Raw genomic sequence first — 17,066 nt, 5'->3', positions numbered from 1 at the left:
ATTTAAGCAAACTTAATCAAAGTTTTGTTGTTTTAAAACCACCCAACGTATGAAAGGGTTAATTACAAAAATAAATGAATGTTGCACAATATATTTTATTTTTAGTACACAATAATTATATATCATAGTTTTTTAGACCAAAAAAAAAAAAAAGATTTAGAAAAATAATAATTTAAGAACTGTTTACATTTCCAGGGTTGCTTGCGAGCCTAACTCAAAAATCCTGACAATTTCTTGAGTAAAATCATTAATGACGCAGTTTAAAAAATTAATGTCTTTATAAATTTAAATCATTGATATTTTCATAACATCAAATTTTGAATAAATTCTATGTAGCATAATTTAAATTAAAAATTATGTGTTGTTAATATTATGTTATCTTTATCTCTAATCCCATTTATTATTCTACCAGAAAAAATATTTACAAATGAAAGAAAAGCCAAGTATAAATTCAAGTTCTAATATTATTAAATAAAATATATAAGAATCTTTATACATCAATGTAATCGATGATTTCTTGAAACTTCTGGATCTTGGATTTCCAGATCAAAAATTAGGAAAACTAAGATTTTTTATGGTGAACAATCATCTCTGCATTTCACACTTAGTTAAAATATATAAAGACATTATTAATTAAGTGAAAATAACAGTTAAAAGTATTGCTGCTTTGGCAATACTCAAACTTCTTATTTTGTTAAGTACAAAAACCAACTTTCTTTTTGTTTCTTTTGCCATAATGTTTTTTTTTTTCTTTTTCAATGCCCGCCTGGGGAATGACCTACATCATACAGGCATCTGAAGGGCAGATTTGTTGACTACTTTTCCAGGGGCACCAACGTTGCTCCCCACAGTAAGTCCATGTCTTGCACGGGATTCAAACCCAGAGCCTTTCTGATGCAAGGCCAGTTCCCTGACCCCTACACAGGCTGGTCGGCTTGACCATAATAGTACACATTTAAAATTTAGTAATTATTATTATTTTTTTAAAACTGAAGAACTTTTTTTAAAATGGATTTTTTTGGTCAAATAATCAATTACCATAATATTAAATTATTATCAATATTATTGAGTTCAACTGGTAAATGCAAAGAAATAAAAAATACAAACATTTAAATGAAATTTTTTTTAATAACACAGTCAGGCTTAAATAAATACATAAAAATGAACAGTATAATTAAGTGTAAAGCTTTGTTTTAGTAAAAACTATTTTGGGGTACAGATCAGAAGAACTCGTTTCATTTTGAACCTAGAAAGAGAAATACAGATCTATCATTGTTAATATATATATAACTAACAAAAATGAAAAATATTTAATATCATGAAAGAATGACTAGATTGAAATCAAGACATTTATGCAATCTTCACCCCCCCCCCTATAAGTTTTTATAAGAAAGCGGCATCTTTCTGTATTAAATGAAAGTTACTGACATGAATGACACTGAAAGTTTTTGCTGTGAGCATTTCTTCACTCACATATTCCAAAAAATAGGAGTTAAAAAAATAGCAAATTAGTACATTGCTACGAAAATGATTAAGAAATATTCTGATAAAATTTTTTTTTACTGATGTGGACATTATTTTTGAGATATTTTATGTCAAATTTAAAGATCGCTTTTTTTTGTGCACAACACATAATTTAGTGGAATCTATAAGCAGGTGAACTATAGTATTTAATCATCAAATTACTGACTTAATTATGATTTAAAATCAATCGTTTTTTTTTCTTCTTTAAAAAAATTCATTTAAATCAGCTTCAATTTTCTTTTTTTTGCCTTCTTTAGATGCTACAACTATTAATTCAGCTTCAAAAAATGACTTAAATTCATACGCATAATTAAAAATATAGTGCATAGAAAACTGCCTACATATGTATTTCATAGACATTGATTGCTTATGAGTTGCAGAGATTTATTTATTAATAAAACTGAAAATCTTACTTCTTTTTATTAAAAATAAGTGTTATTTTATTTAAAAGTAAGAGTTATTTTTTTTTAAAAAAAAAAGTGTATATAGATATAAAGAAAATTCAGAAAATAGGAAGTTACGTTTTAATATCAAATTCAATGAACAGAATATGTTTTTCATTTATTTCTGTAAAACAAAAAGACAATTATTTTATCTTTAAAATTTTTCTTAATCCTACTGATATATATAAGTTCAAGTATCGAGTATTTAAATATTACATATAAGACTTATTAATTTTCTTAGCTTTTCTCTCATTTTTTTTTTTACCCTTTTTGTCTTTTTTGAGCTATATATATATATNTTAATACATTCATTTATTTACTTAAGTAAAAAAAAATTTCTTTAGTTATTTTTGAAAAATGAATGTCATGTTTTAGAAAGAAAAATTAGCAAACTTCAATCCTAAATTAAATATTAATTAGTTTCAAAAAGTAACTAAAGTGCGTGCACCAAACATCAAAACTTACATTTTTAAAGAAATAGAATTTAATTATAGAAATTAAATGATAATTTGAGAAAAGAATTAGAAAAATTATAAGTAGTTTTTAAGTGTTTTTCTCCTCTTTCTTTAGCAAAACTTTTGACAAAGTACAAGCACCCTATTAGCAATAAAGGAAACAAAAATAAAAATATAACCACCGAAGCCGTCCGACTCAGCTAGTCAGGAAAGCCGTCTGACGTCTTCAGGGGGTACCCCCTGAAGACGTCAGTTGTGGTAATTTCTTTATTTCCTTTATTGCTACATTCATCCTTTTTGGGAAATTTCTGTTGCTTTTAAGAGCGTTTTTTTCAAAGAAGTTTTAATAATTTACATAAAATTTTTTTTTGTTTTCTTTTAGTATTATCTTTATCGTTAGTTTGTATTTAAAGATAAAATGTAATAGATAAGTAATTATAGATTTAACTTGCTTAAATCAACATTGCGTCTGTTTTAAAGGATGGGCATGGATGAAATTTGATAAATATGTTACATGAAACACAAGAAAAATAAATTTGAGTTAAAAAAAAATCTCATATTTTACCATACAAATATAAATTTTTGATGAAGGGTTTTGGGGTATGAGAAATGACCTTAATGGAATTTGGAGTAGTTTAAAATGACAGCAGACAGCAACATTCGTAAACTTATTCCTGACTACAATATGGTCAGAAATAGTGCACTATAAGTAGTGAAACTACTGTAGTCACTACTTTTTTGTGGTTTGTAGTGCAGGGAGCAATATTAAAAAAAAAAGTGTAGTGAGTAGTGTAATATATATATATCTAAACAGTAGTTTGTAGCAATTCCTGGAAACTACTTTTAACAATAGTTTAGTAAATCTTCGCGAGTCTATCAATGGAGGTAACGAAAATGACCCAGTGGTTGCAGCTGAGTGTTAACAAGAATTACGAATTTAGAATCATGTATAACTAATATTTAAACTAGCCATTAAGAAAAATAGATAATTAGTCATTTTGGTCACACTTTCACATGTGAATGTACATTCGTAAGACATTGATGTTAATTAAAAGGAAGGGGACGTATTTTCGATTGTACTTCATTTTTTACAGGAAATAAAAGAGCATTAAACAATTAAAAAATTTCAAGTATTTAATAATTTTGAATTTCTTAAATTAAATATTCACTGTCGAGAAAGGTAAAAAAAGTTGAGAATCAAATGAAGAAATTCTATACAAATGTTTTGGAATAACAAACTGGCTCATGTAAACATAAATAAATATTTCTTAATTATTCTTTTAAATTTAATTTAAGTTTGTCTCCTTAGAGTAATGGAGAAGTTAGCATCATTTGAAATAAAATAGTGGTAATAAACTACAAAAATAATGTAGTTTTTTCAACCATTTATATTATAGAAAAATAACTGAAAAAAATTAGTGATTTGATTGAAAAAGATTACTGAAATGTATGTTGCAAGTATGACGGATGTTGCATAAAAGTAGTTTTCAAATGAAACTGAGATAAAAAGAAGTTATGTTGCTGCAAAATAGCGAGAAATACTAAATGTTCAACTCCTAATAATATGTTTTAAATATGTTTGACAAAAATGTAGAGTGCAGCGAGGACCCCCGACTATCCTGAATAACTTTTGCATCTAACTAACAGAATAACTTTTTTGAATCTAATGATAGGAAACCCAATAAGGACTAGTCTAGGACCCAATCTTAATGGTTAGAGAGGGCGACATTAAATATGCTAATTAATTAACACAGATGATATTTAAAGATACGAAATCAGTTATATAGTTAAAAATCGATTTTTCAGGAACTCTGCGACTGATTTCGCTCAAATTTTGTATTTCACCATATGTAAATATTACTCTAAAATGATGTAAAAAATTTTATACCTTACAACTCAAAAATTTTGACTATTATTAAATAAAATAATAAAAACATAATAAATATTAACTAAAATGTATTTTTTTGCAATTCATCATCTTTAAATAAGCGAATTCTATAATTATGTGCAAAAATGTTTCCTTAAAAAGTTCTCGAGATGTGGCCAAATATGCAAAAAATAAAATTAACAGTAAGAGGTCCAGACTTTGGATCGCTCTCCTGACCAAAATGCGGCTACCCCCTTATTCGGACAAAATACGCTTTTGTGTCTTATTTCATAACTTCAAATATTCTCTGCACTAATTAATTGGTATATTTCATGTTACCCCCTTGAACTATGAAGATTGAGTCCCAAAACATGAAGATCTAATCATTAGAGCAAAAGTTAATTAGGGTGGTCGGTTTTTTGGGTGCACTATACAGTGAACATATGCTATGATTTAGAAAAAGTTTTTGAGTTTATGGTAGTCCTTTCATCCTCAGGGTCCAGTTACTTATCCATAGTTTCATTGATATTGGTAAACCAGAGCTGGCTCTATATTATTATAAGAAACATAACTTGAACCACCCGGTGTGTTGTAATACATCAACATAAGTTTAATTTATTATTTAAAGAAATTAATAACCCCAATTTTAACTTTTTTTCTAAACTGTCGCACTATTCAAAAACAAGCTGTACAAAGATTTCTTCAAAGATGGGAAAGAGTGATTTTCAACACTAAACAGTATTAAATATTGTTAGAATTGTTTAAATTTCAATGGCATTTCCAGTATGCAACATTCATTTAGAAGAATAGTTTGTTTAGAAAAAACAATGACTAAGAAAATTTAAAGAACTTATTTTTTTTAAAAAAAAGATGTGTATGTTAAGATTTAATTTTATGAAGTTAAATATTGACAATTATCTATGATAATATAGTCAACAAGTGTTAGAGCTAGAAGCACCAACATAATTTAACAAAATTAAAAAATATAATTAATTAACATTAATATTTTGAAATGAAATAAAGTGATTGCATTCAATTTTTATTCACTTAATATTGATCATTTGTTATTTTTGTTTGTTTGATATTTGCAATTATTATCAAGGACTGACAGGTGAATATTATGCATACGGAAAATAAAGATTTGATTTTCTCATTTTATGAAACAGTTTACAGGGTTGCCAACTATTTTGCTTTCTGTAAAAGATATTATCAGGCGACTGAGAAATAAAAACTAAAGCATTCAGAATTTTGCCAATACCACAAGATAGCTGAAAGAAATTGTCATTTTATACACACATTTGAATTAGTTATATGTCATGGTGGTCAAAATAAATTTACTACAAGTTTACTACACTAAGAGCATTAAAACACAGACTTTGCTACCAAAGAAAAACTTTGTCCACAAAGCGAAACAAGCTAGAACCTTTAAATTCACCAAATTTTATATATATTACCTGTCGAAACCATCTGGATAGGTTTGAATATACTTCTTTTTCTTGGAACGTCAGTTTTGACTAAAAATGAGAGAATTGCATTTTTATTATATATTAAAAAACTTAAGTTATTTTCTTTATTTTTTACTCAAAGTTAGGTAGTAAAGAATAGAGTTTGCACAAGAAACACATAGATGCGAACTGTTAAGATGTAAGGTTTTTAGAGGAAATTTTTCCTTACTGACATAAATTAAAATAAGCAGAATTCTTGGAATCTGATTAACATTGTAAAACATTTCAAGTTGATTATTAGACCATATTTATGTAAGTTATTCAATTGTCATGGCAATAAAAATTATTTTAAACTAAATTTATTGCATAAAAATAAAACAAAGCAAAAATTTTGCGATTACAAAGTAAAATTTTTTGCAAGAAGCCTAAAAGTTTGTAGCTATGAAATTACTGTAATAAGAAACAATTCATTTTATTAATTTTTCTGAATATGATAGAAAATATAGTCTTAACTAAAAACAAATGTTTTTTCTAAATGAGCTATGGTTGGAGCGATCAATTTTAGAACATAGAAAGCTAAACACATATTCAGTTAAATTTAGCAAAAAATATGCAACCAAAAAAGGAAATATCATTTTACATATGGCAAAATAAAAGTTCAAAAAAGATCACATTTATAAACACAACAAAATTAAAGTTATAAACAACATAGACATAAGTCTAAAACTATAAGATGAAGGTACAGATGCAAACCTGGAAGTCAAAATTATTTAAAGTGGTAAATAAATTTTTGAACTGAACAAAAGATAAAATAAAAAACGTGTAAGACATTATGTATTGTAATAAAATTTTGATAATTAAACACTTGCATCTTTAGTTCAGATTGCGAAAAGATTAATTTAATATTTAGAAAAGGATAATTTTCATCGTTGTAAAACAAGATACTTTTCTGTTGACTGCTTTTGATTTCATATTTTAGTAAGAAAAAGTATTAAAGTATAAAATATATTTCCTAAGAATCACTTTTTTTTAAAAAAAAAAGAACTTTTAAATGGAGTCCTAGTAACAAGGTTAGACAACTAAGGTTGTGGCTATCTAACCACCCTCAGTTACTTTCACAACTAATTTAAAATGTTACAAGAGAATCTCCCTTAAGGAGAAAGAAATATATAATTTTCCTTTTTTAGTCATTTTCTGGTGATGCGTCATTTTTTTCTTATATTTTAAATTAAATAAGATTCCACATTTTTTGTTTCAGTCTATGTTATTTATGTAATACACATTGCAAATATCTGCATGATTTGTTTATTTAAAACCCTTATGTATAATACATACTTTAAAATCAAAGACTCAGAATCTTTAAAACAAACTTTATAACAACAATTCATTTCTTTATATTAAACTTTCACACAAAAAGCTGGGAGTCTAAAAATACATTTGACTCCATTTTAATGTTACTTTTGGATATTGAAAACAAGATTAAGCGATTAAAAAAAATGTTTTTATTTCTGATAGGTGTAACGAATAAAAGAGTAAATTTTAAAAAGTTGATATCAACAAAACTTTTCTAAATTACAAATCTCAAACAGAACAAGATTTCAAATGTGTTAAAAAGAAGGAAATTTTTTACATCAGTACTTACAACAAAATATTAGTAGAATTTTTAAAAAATATTTTCATTAACAGGAATTGAATTTACGCATTAATATTTTTATGACAAGAATGACAAATAACACTTTTTGTATTTAACAGATATGATACTAATAAAAAAATAGAAAAAAAGAAAGAAATTAAAACAAATTCGAAGCAATAACATAGATGAAACAAATTAAAATATTCAATAAATATTTTTCAATATTTAGTTGAAACCAAACAATTGTTACTAACACAATAATAAATTAAGAAAGTCAATGATAAAAAAACAAAATTCTATGGATTGAAAAAAAAATAACAATAAAGTTTGCAAAAGCTTACATAAACTTCATGAAGACTCAGATATATTAGCAGATCCGCAATAGTAAAATTGTTTCGAGCCAGATATACACTATCCTTCAGATTTAGGTTAAGTTCCTACAAGATTAAAGAATGATTTAAATATAAAACTTTTTGAAAGTTAAATAATTTTCAGAGGAGTTATTAATAGTAGAATTGTTTCCAGATAGGTGCTTCACAAGTTTTTGCAATTCACATCTGATAAAAGTACACATAATGCACTAATACATCTTATTGTTTTTTTCCATTACTCTCCAGCACAAATCGAAAATGGGACTACATTCTCACCTAAGTTCACGCAGGTGGAAAATTATAAGATGCAACAAAGTCATATGGAAAAATACAATAATTAACTTACATTTGTGTCTAAAAAGCTATCCATACATAATATAGCATGTACTATATTATGTTTTAATAAAAGAAGATGTCTAAATATCGTAATATACAGACACTCTATGCAAAATTTTTGTACATTTAACAATTACGATGAATTGTTTCTTAAAAAACAATTTCTAAGGACATTTCAAGAGTATTAGTTTATATCTAAATATATTTGGCATATAAATCAAGGCTATATATTTATTCATTCATTATTATTATTTTTCATAAAGATTACTTTTTAATATCAGGTTCAAAGTTTTGTAAAAATTTTTTAAAACAGCATTTTGTTTCATTGAATGTTCTTAAAAATGATGCACAAAGCATGGCTCTCATTCATTAAAAGTTATGCGTTGCTATTTTTTTTTCATTATTTGACAAAAAAATAATCAACAAATAAAATAGCAATAAATAATATTTAGCTATTTTCCATTGAGGCGATAGAAAACATTCACAAGCATTGTAGCATATATAAATGATGTCATTTATGTTCTTTAGGTACAACTGAAATTCTAAGTTATGTTTTTTTTAAACATAATAGTAATAAATATTAACTTTTTTAGTGTGTTTATGCCATTTTTGTTTAATAATATGAAGTTTGAGTGTCGTTCGTATAACTTCTAGGGTATTTATTAGATATGCCACAGTTGTTTTAAGGAAAAAAAAGCTGAACTTCATATTGAACAAAAACGAAACTATAATAAAAATTACATATAAAAAATATTAAATAAAATATAAAAAATATTAAGCAAAATATAATTGTGACAAAATATCTACTTTTTAGATTTCTGCATGATTGCATAGTCTTAATTATTTCTTATTCATTGATTATTTGCTGTTGTTGTCGTCGTCTATTAAGGCAGAGGAGGCGCGATTGTTCTTGTTTTCCAGTGGCGCCATCTATGGCCAAGAATTCAACTTATGTCAGACCCATATGTCATATCCATTTATAGAATGGACCCATTCATACATACACAGTCTGTTATTTTGAACTGAACTAGAGATAAATCAATCTCCAATTCAGTACCCCAAGAGGTATTGATTTGTTACGGAAATATGGAAGACTTTGTGATCAGATAGATTTAATGTGTACCAGTCACTATTTACTACACGGGGTGTCTTTGGACGACTGGATTTGAATTCCCATTCTCAGAAATGAGAGTCCAGCGCCCTGTCAACCAGGCCATTTCTGCCTCATTGATCAAATAAAACCACTTTTTGCTTCATATCAAAAATGGGTATTTAACTAGTTATTGCTATTACTAGATATTTACATAATGACTAGTTACTAACATAATATATTTTCTTCCGAGGAAAGTTAATTTAATTAAATGTTTTTTGCTACAATGATGAATATTACATTGTAAAATCAAAAATATTTAATGCGTGTACATGAATGTACATTTCCTTTAGAAGAAATATTCAATAAAAGTTGAATAATAATCTCATGCTATTTTACTTACATAGAAAAATATTTACATGCTTAAGAAAAAAGTGGCATTTTTCGCAATAAAATCTTTAAAAGACATTGTTTTATTTTCAGAAAGGAGAATATAAAATTAAAAATAGTTTCAAGCTTCATTCAGTGACTTTGTTTTTATGCAGGGGTGATTATGAGCCTAACTCAAAATCCTGAATATTAATCCTAAAATCATTAATGAAGCATTTCAAAAAATTAATGTCGATACAAATTTAAATTATTTATATTTCAAAACATGAAATTCTAAGTAAATAATATGCAGCATAATTTAAATGAATAATTATGTATAATTTCACTTTTATCTTTAATTATATTTATTATTCTACCAGAAAAAATATTTACAAATTAAAGAGATGCCTAGCATAAATTCTAGTTCCAATATTTTTAAAGAAAATATACAAAAATTCTTATGCATAAATGTGATCAATGATTTTTTTAAACTGGGACATTGGATTGCCAGAAACTTCCGGATCACGGTTAGGGAAAAATCCAGAAATCCGGATTTCTCTGGAGCATAATCAGCCCTGTTTATGTAAATTATAATATTCATGACAATTAATTATGGAAACAGAAAATACATTAAATAATACTCTTTGTTTTTATAGTAATTCAAGATTGAATTATTCCTTAATGTAATTTTAATCTAATGTAAGTGTTACCTATTTGTGGAACAATATCGATTTCTCAAAAATTCAATATTAAGTATAATGTATAATATTTCTCCAATAAAAAACTTTTGAAGTTATGTACATTTTGTCTTTTTTAATAAAATTAAGTTATAACAGGTTTTCACATTTCTCTGAAGAAAAATTAAGCTTGTTATTATTTTTTAATGTATATAAATTGACTACATCTTTAACATTTAAATAAATCCAAGAGAAAAAATTTAGTTTGAGTACTTAAGCTTAAAGGTTGAATATATGTTAAAAAAATTTTTTTAACTGATTTTTTTTTCTTCTTCTAATGATTGGTAAAATAAATCTTCTAACCTATTGACATTTTGGAGTTTTAATGTTATGATTTAATGAAATGCGTTATAACTAAAATTTTTGGTTAGATGGTAGGAGGCTACACATTGACCATTAAAAAGCAGATTTGACCCCCTTTCCACAGGTTGTATATTCCTAATATTATAATTATTAAAAAGCCATAAGAGACTCTATAATCCAAAAACTAATTTTAAAATAGTAAAATTTCAATCACAAATTTAATCAAAAATAAATACAATGAGATAATTAGAAATATCAAAAATTGATTTCAGTTCAAAAATATACTGATATAAATAATGCAAAGAATTTAAATAAATCTAACTTACAGACAAAATCTCTTGGTTACTCATGTGACTAGAATTGAGTAAACAATACTCTAACCATTGATACACAGAAGCTTCTTCTTCTTTGCTACAACCTGTGAATATAAATGTATTTAAGAAGAGGTATATTCATCTACAGACGGCAACACTACATTGACATTACTTTTAAAAAACTATAAATGAAATGAATCCTTGCAAAAAATATTAATAAAATACCTACTAAAAAACAACTACTAGGCAAGGAATACAATATTAAGACGTCGGTCGAATACTTCCTGAGAAATTGAATTTTAAGCGTCCGACTTTTTGAAATTAAATTTCTCAAGATTTCACTATTTTGCCATATCAAATTACATTCTTTAAAATGATGCAAAAAATTAGAAATCATACAACTTATATGTGTAAAAAATTTTCAATTTGATTAAAATGTTCTCAATACAAAGTGAACTACTCAAAAAGTAAAATTGTTAAGGGGTTGAAATTTAGGCTTGCTCTCATGACCAAACTATTGGGACTATATTTCCCAAATTGTGGCCACTTCCTAGATTATGGGGATCAGAAATCCGAATTCGTTGCAAAAAAGGTATGTTTATTCAGAGAAAGTAATTTTTTGTGTCTGATTTCGTAACTTAAAATATCTTCTGCACTTATTAATTAGCACATTTGAGGTCATCCTCTCGAGCCAATAAGATTGAGTCCCAGAATGTGAAAATCCTATCATTAGATCAAAAGTTATTTAGGAACGTCCTTTTTTTTTTGTTGCTCACTTTACATACAAGACATAAAAATACATAAAATAATAGTTGAAAGTGGTGTGTCTAAACATAAATATTGAAGAAAAAAAAAACCTTTAAAAAAAGACAATTTGAGAGAAATATTATTACTTTTTTAACCTCCAATTACGAATTCATAAGATTCATGCTTCTTTTATCCAGAGTGCAACTGTTATTAGATCTACCATTACTACAAGAGAGGGTGTCCATTTCAATTTCAATGCATAGTATACCTTATTTTTTATTTTTCTGACATTGACTTACATAAGATTTTTGAATTTTGAGTTATTTTCCAAGTAAAAAGCATCCTCTCCGGCTTATACACGGATATAAAATACACAGCATTTGTATTTCTGAAATGAACTATTATTATTTGTAAACTTTAAGTAGAGAAACTTACATAATGTAAAACTTGATAAACATAACTAATATTTTAGTTCTTGTATTTTTTCGGCAGTGTTCAAATTTATAAAAAAATGGAAATTTATTTAAAAGAACAAACTCAAATTAAAATTATGAATTATTTAGATACATATGGTTTGGTTGGATTAACTAATAAATTGCTTTATATTAAGAGGAAAACCAGTACACACACATATATAAATAACTCCTATCATGTGTTAGAGAACTACATACATTATTTTAACAAAACTGATCATTAGTAATCAAAAGTTAGTTGATTGATTGAGAACAGAAACACATTTTTATTTCTCGTTATAAACAAAATATCATCCATTTCCCACATCCAATGCATTTTAAATTCCAAAAAAAGTTTTAATTAAACAAGTACAGTGAAACCTCCGTTAAGCGGACATTCATGGGACCAAAAATTTCGTCCGTTTATGAGAGTTGTCCGTTTACGGGAAGGGTACCCTAATAACAAAATTTAACACCGTAAATTGTTTTTAGAATATTCTCAAAGATGTAGAAATANATTATGCCAAATCACAGATTCCTAATCCACAATTCTTGCAAAGTGTTTTATAACTTCTAATTACCACTCATGATTTAATGTTGGAATGAGATTCCCTTCATAGATATTGCAATCAATTGTTCATTTCAATTATTCTTTTTATAAAACTATACTTTCAAAATTTTAGTTGAATAAAGTAATCCTATGTAAGGTCATTATGCTTATTCTCAAAAATAAATAGCAAAANAAAAAAAAAAAAAAAAAAAAAAAAAAAAATTCTTGTTAATAATTTTTTATAATTTAATCTTTAACTTATAATTTCACAAGATACATCTTCTACCGATGATCTAGACTTGAATGAATGATAAGTTATCTTCACAAATTAAATTTCCTTTAAAAACCAACACAATATTACATCTTTTCTTAAAAAAACAAAATTTGTTTTATATTGCATCCTGCAAGCATAACCATAGATGGCCTCAACAAAATTCAAAAATCTGTTATTATGAAAAATATTTACTTAATGAAATAGAAATTTTAAAGCATTACCAATAAAATTTTTTCTTTGAGTTTGTTGTCCAATATATAATGCTGATGGAATAAAACATCGCAGTTGTTCTCCAGCGCTTGTATTGAAGTTCACTTCCTTAAATAAAAAACAAAATACCTCTTTAGTGAAACACATAAAGCATTAAAATTAGTAAATTATAACTTTTTTAGAGATGCTAATTTAAAACTTACTACATATATGTTAATAATATAAAACAAATAACAGAGGTTACATCATAATATAGAAATAGATTTCTAATCAAAGAATGAAATTAATTTACAAATTCAGAAAGAGACAAAATATGTAAGCAACATTTAAAAAAAATAAATCAAAATAGAGAAGCGCTTAAAGCAGCTTAATCCAAATTTGTTTTATTTTAATTTATAAAGTCAGAAAAACAATTGTAGCAAGCAGAAAACAAAAATTGTAAAAATTTTAAGACATGCGTGTTAGCAGGATAGTACTTCATCAGGGGACACACTTCCTGACAACACACAGGAGCCTTTCTGTTGTCAGTGGTGAAACCAAAAACTGACAGTGCCCCGAGTAAGAAAAAGAAATTGGAAAAATTGAAATGTAAATGCAAAGAAAAATAAATGACAAACAATCACAAAGTAAGTCTTAATAATGACTTAAAAGTACACAAAATAAGATATAAGAAACGCCCACAAATAAGAAAAATAAAGATTAAGCTAAAGAATAATAACAATTTGAATATAATAAGGTGAATCAAGAAAGATTAAGATTTCAAGTTAATAAAAAGTTTACAGTGGTCTGTTTTTACCAAAATATTCTTCAGTCAATTAAAAATATTTAGGTTTCAGTTTTTATGTGTCAAATATTAATTTTAAGTTTTTCAAAAGCATAAATATCACATTTTCCTGTGTATAAGCCTAGTTTTCCTCTTTAACTTTAAAATAGTTGGTTTTACGCACATTTTATGTATTTTCTCATGAATGTAAAAAGTTTTATTACTGTTATATGTTTTAATTTTGCTTTAATAACATTATTTTCATAATGTTTGCATTTATCTTATAGATTCGAAAAAATGTTTATGTTAAGAAACAGTTTTCAAATAAAACCTTTGCGTCTAAATGTGTTATCAGCATATAAGTTGACCTTTAATTTCAAACAGTGGCGTACGCAAGGGAGGGGTTTAAACACCCCCCTTGAGCTCAGACAAAATGAAAAAAATAAAAATTTTAGTAGAAATTATGCGAGCTATTATTTTTTAAGACAATATATTTTTATCTGCCTTATGCCTACCTTTTTTCCCCTTGGTATTTCTCAGAATACTGAAAAAACATTTACTATAATAGGGTTGTACTTTTGAAACCAAATTCACGTGATACTGTTACGGACTGGTTCCTTTCTGTCCTGCCAGTGTAGTTTTCGAGACTGGCTGTCATTCGCGAGAGATCTTTATGCGATGATTCTGTAATCCTAGACATGCTGTTGTCTTTGAGACAATTCGAGAATTTTGGAGATGCGGTGAAAAACTATATAAAAGGGGGAACGGAGTACAGTGGATGATGTAATATCAAATAATTAGGGGCCCCCTTAAAATGGATTTTTTTGAAAATAAATTTTAAAAAATTAAGAAAAACAATGATGGTTTAAAAAAAAATCAATTTTAAATATATATTAAAATTTTTTCAAAATGTTATGGTTAAAATTTAGTTCTAATTTAACAAAATAAAGTAAAATTCAATTTATTATTATTTATTTTAATTTTAAACATGCTTTCTGAAATGAAAAGATATAAATACTTTTAAATTTGAATAAATAAAAAATATACGAGAAAAACAACTTAATCGAAGGGCCCCAAAAATTTGAATGGCGTATGTCCCCGCGTAAGCGCCGTCCCTGAGGATAGCATTTATTTCTGTGCCAGTATATATATTTACTGTTCTTGGATCTTTAGGATGTCAAAACGTAAGAATTTAACAATTTTTAATTATTTTGAGAAAAAAACACGACCTGAAATTAGTGAGGTGACAGCATCTAGTATCAATGTAAGTTTTTCTGTTGTACAGAAATGTGATACTTTCGTTGAAGAAAACGTTTCTAGCATAACAAAATCTGATGAATGTGAAAGTGGCCCTCAAAGTGTTACTTCCCACCCATATGACATTGGACTTTTTTCAGAAGATATTACATTATGTTCTTAAACTTAAAAAATCAAATCAAAATTTAACTAAACAATGTTGTCTAAATAAAAAGTCAAAATTGTCTAGCTGTCTAAATTAGGGAAATAATAGTGCTTTATTACAGACTCGAATTTCTTTTAGTAGTTTCAGAAAATTATGAACACCCCCCTTGAAAAAATTCTGCGTCCGCCACTGGTTTCAAAGCAATTTTGAGGTTTAAGAGGTAATTTAAACATAGGAAAATACAGTATGTAACAAATTTAAAATTTCAGGTTCAGGAATGAAAAAGTTTAGAAAGCAAAGTAACGGTAACATTTAAGATTTCAGAATCTAAATAACCTAGATTAAGAATGTAAATAACCTAGCCTGAAGATTAAATTAAACATTACAAATATGTGTCATCATAAATGCAAATTAAAAAAGTTTACTCGCAGAATAAATTTGAGAATTAGAGCTCCACTATTGAAAGTGTTTTTAAACATTGTGTGAAGTGAAATATATTTCAGCCAGGAATTAAAATATGTTTCACAGTGAAAAAAAAAACACCCAATAACAGGAATAAATAAGTTTTTTCCAGCACATGTGGAATAAACTTTTTTAAAGAGAAATATCAAATATTAAAATAGTTTATTATTGCAATCCATTTTAAATAATAGAATTTTTAATACATCATTTTAAAACAGAGGCAAAAACTTAAAATTAACAACTGTAAAAATAAATAAATTTAATGATTTTCTTAAATTAAAATAAGTGCACTTTTACAATATTTTACATTAAAGAATACAGTAAAACTTTATCTTATAATTACTATATAAAGAACTGTTAAATAACAAAATCAAATTTTATTAATATTACTGCATAATAAATCACACGCTAAATATATACATAATACGCTACTTAAAATAGGGTGACCTGGGGTAATTCCTGATCAAAAAACGCAAATATCTATTTTGTGAAAAAACTATTCAAAATAGAATTTTAATATTTACTGGAAGTTTGAGGCTATATGAGATGAGTCCTATGCCAACTTCTTTTGTTTGAAAATCTAATTAGAATTTAAAAGATTTAAAATTTTTAGTGATCAGGAATTACCCCTGGTCTTCATCACTTCTGGGGTAATTCCTGATCAGTTCTGGGGTAATTGCTGATCACCAGTTTTTATTGTAAAGGGTTTGAAAATAATTATATAATGGTAATTAACAAATAAGACATCAAGATCAAAAAATAAACCAAAAAGATATCTTTAAGCAGCTAATAAAACAATTTATTTCAAAGCAAGAAGAATGATTAACGCCTCAAATTTTCAAAAATCTTTGCATCGTTACATATATTTTAGGCAATCAGCCAACTCATTCTCATGTTCTTTTGAAATATAAGAGAGTTCCCACATTGGTTACTTTTGCTGGATTTTTTAACTTCATTAAGGGAAAGTGTAAAGTTAAGTAAGGTATGCCAACAGCTCTGGCAGCAGCTCTCACACTGAAATTTTAATTTTCAATCATTAAAAGAAATTTACTAATTTTGTTTTCCAGAAGCTTAGTATCCTTTTTAGGCTTATAATTTCTCACCATATTTATACTAGGCTAATTTATAAACTTAAAAATTATTCTAACAATGTACACACATAAAATTAGGATAGAAGCAAGGTAAGACAAACCAGAAATGGTGCAAATCAGAATACAGTCTTGTATACAGTTAAAAACAAATTTTGTTCAAAACAAAAATTCCACTTAATAAATATGAACTGTTATTTAAGAAAAGACAATTAGCTATTTATAAGCTAT

At 26.3% G+C, this 17,066-nt stretch overlaps 1 protein-coding gene across 2 annotated transcripts in view; it reads right to left on the bottom strand.

Annotated features, from left to right (window-relative positions):
• Window positions 1–1,108: 1,108 nt before the first annotated feature.
• Window positions 1,109–17,066, bottom strand: part of LOC107451262 (aaRS-interacting multifunctional protein 3) — an 18,319-nt gene continuing 2,361 nt past the window's right edge. For both annotated transcript variants that reach the window (XM_016067310.4, XM_016067316.3), the window contains exons 2-6: window positions 13,132–13,228; window positions 10,900–10,991; window positions 7,709–7,804; window positions 5,744–5,803; window positions 1,109–1,246 (exon numbers count right to left, since the gene is read on the bottom strand). In XM_016067310.4, coding sequence (XP_015922796.2) covers window positions 1,175–1,246; window positions 5,744–5,803; window positions 7,709–7,804; window positions 10,900–10,991; window positions 13,132–13,228 — 417 coding nt within the window. In that variant the 3' untranslated portion in view covers window positions 1,109–1,174. The remainder of the gene's footprint in view (window positions 1,247–5,743; window positions 5,804–7,708; window positions 7,805–10,899; window positions 10,992–13,131; window positions 13,229–17,066) is intronic.

This window comes from Parasteatoda tepidariorum, chromosome 4 (genome assembly GCF_043381705.1).
Source record: "Parasteatoda tepidariorum isolate YZ-2023 chromosome 4, CAS_Ptep_4.0, whole genome shotgun sequence".
In the NCBI taxonomy this organism is placed as follows: Eukaryota; Metazoa; Arthropoda; class Arachnida; order Araneae; family Theridiidae; genus Parasteatoda; species Parasteatoda tepidariorum.
The sequence above is the reverse complement of the archived record's forward strand: the minus strand, read 5'-3'. Positions and strand labels throughout refer to the sequence as shown.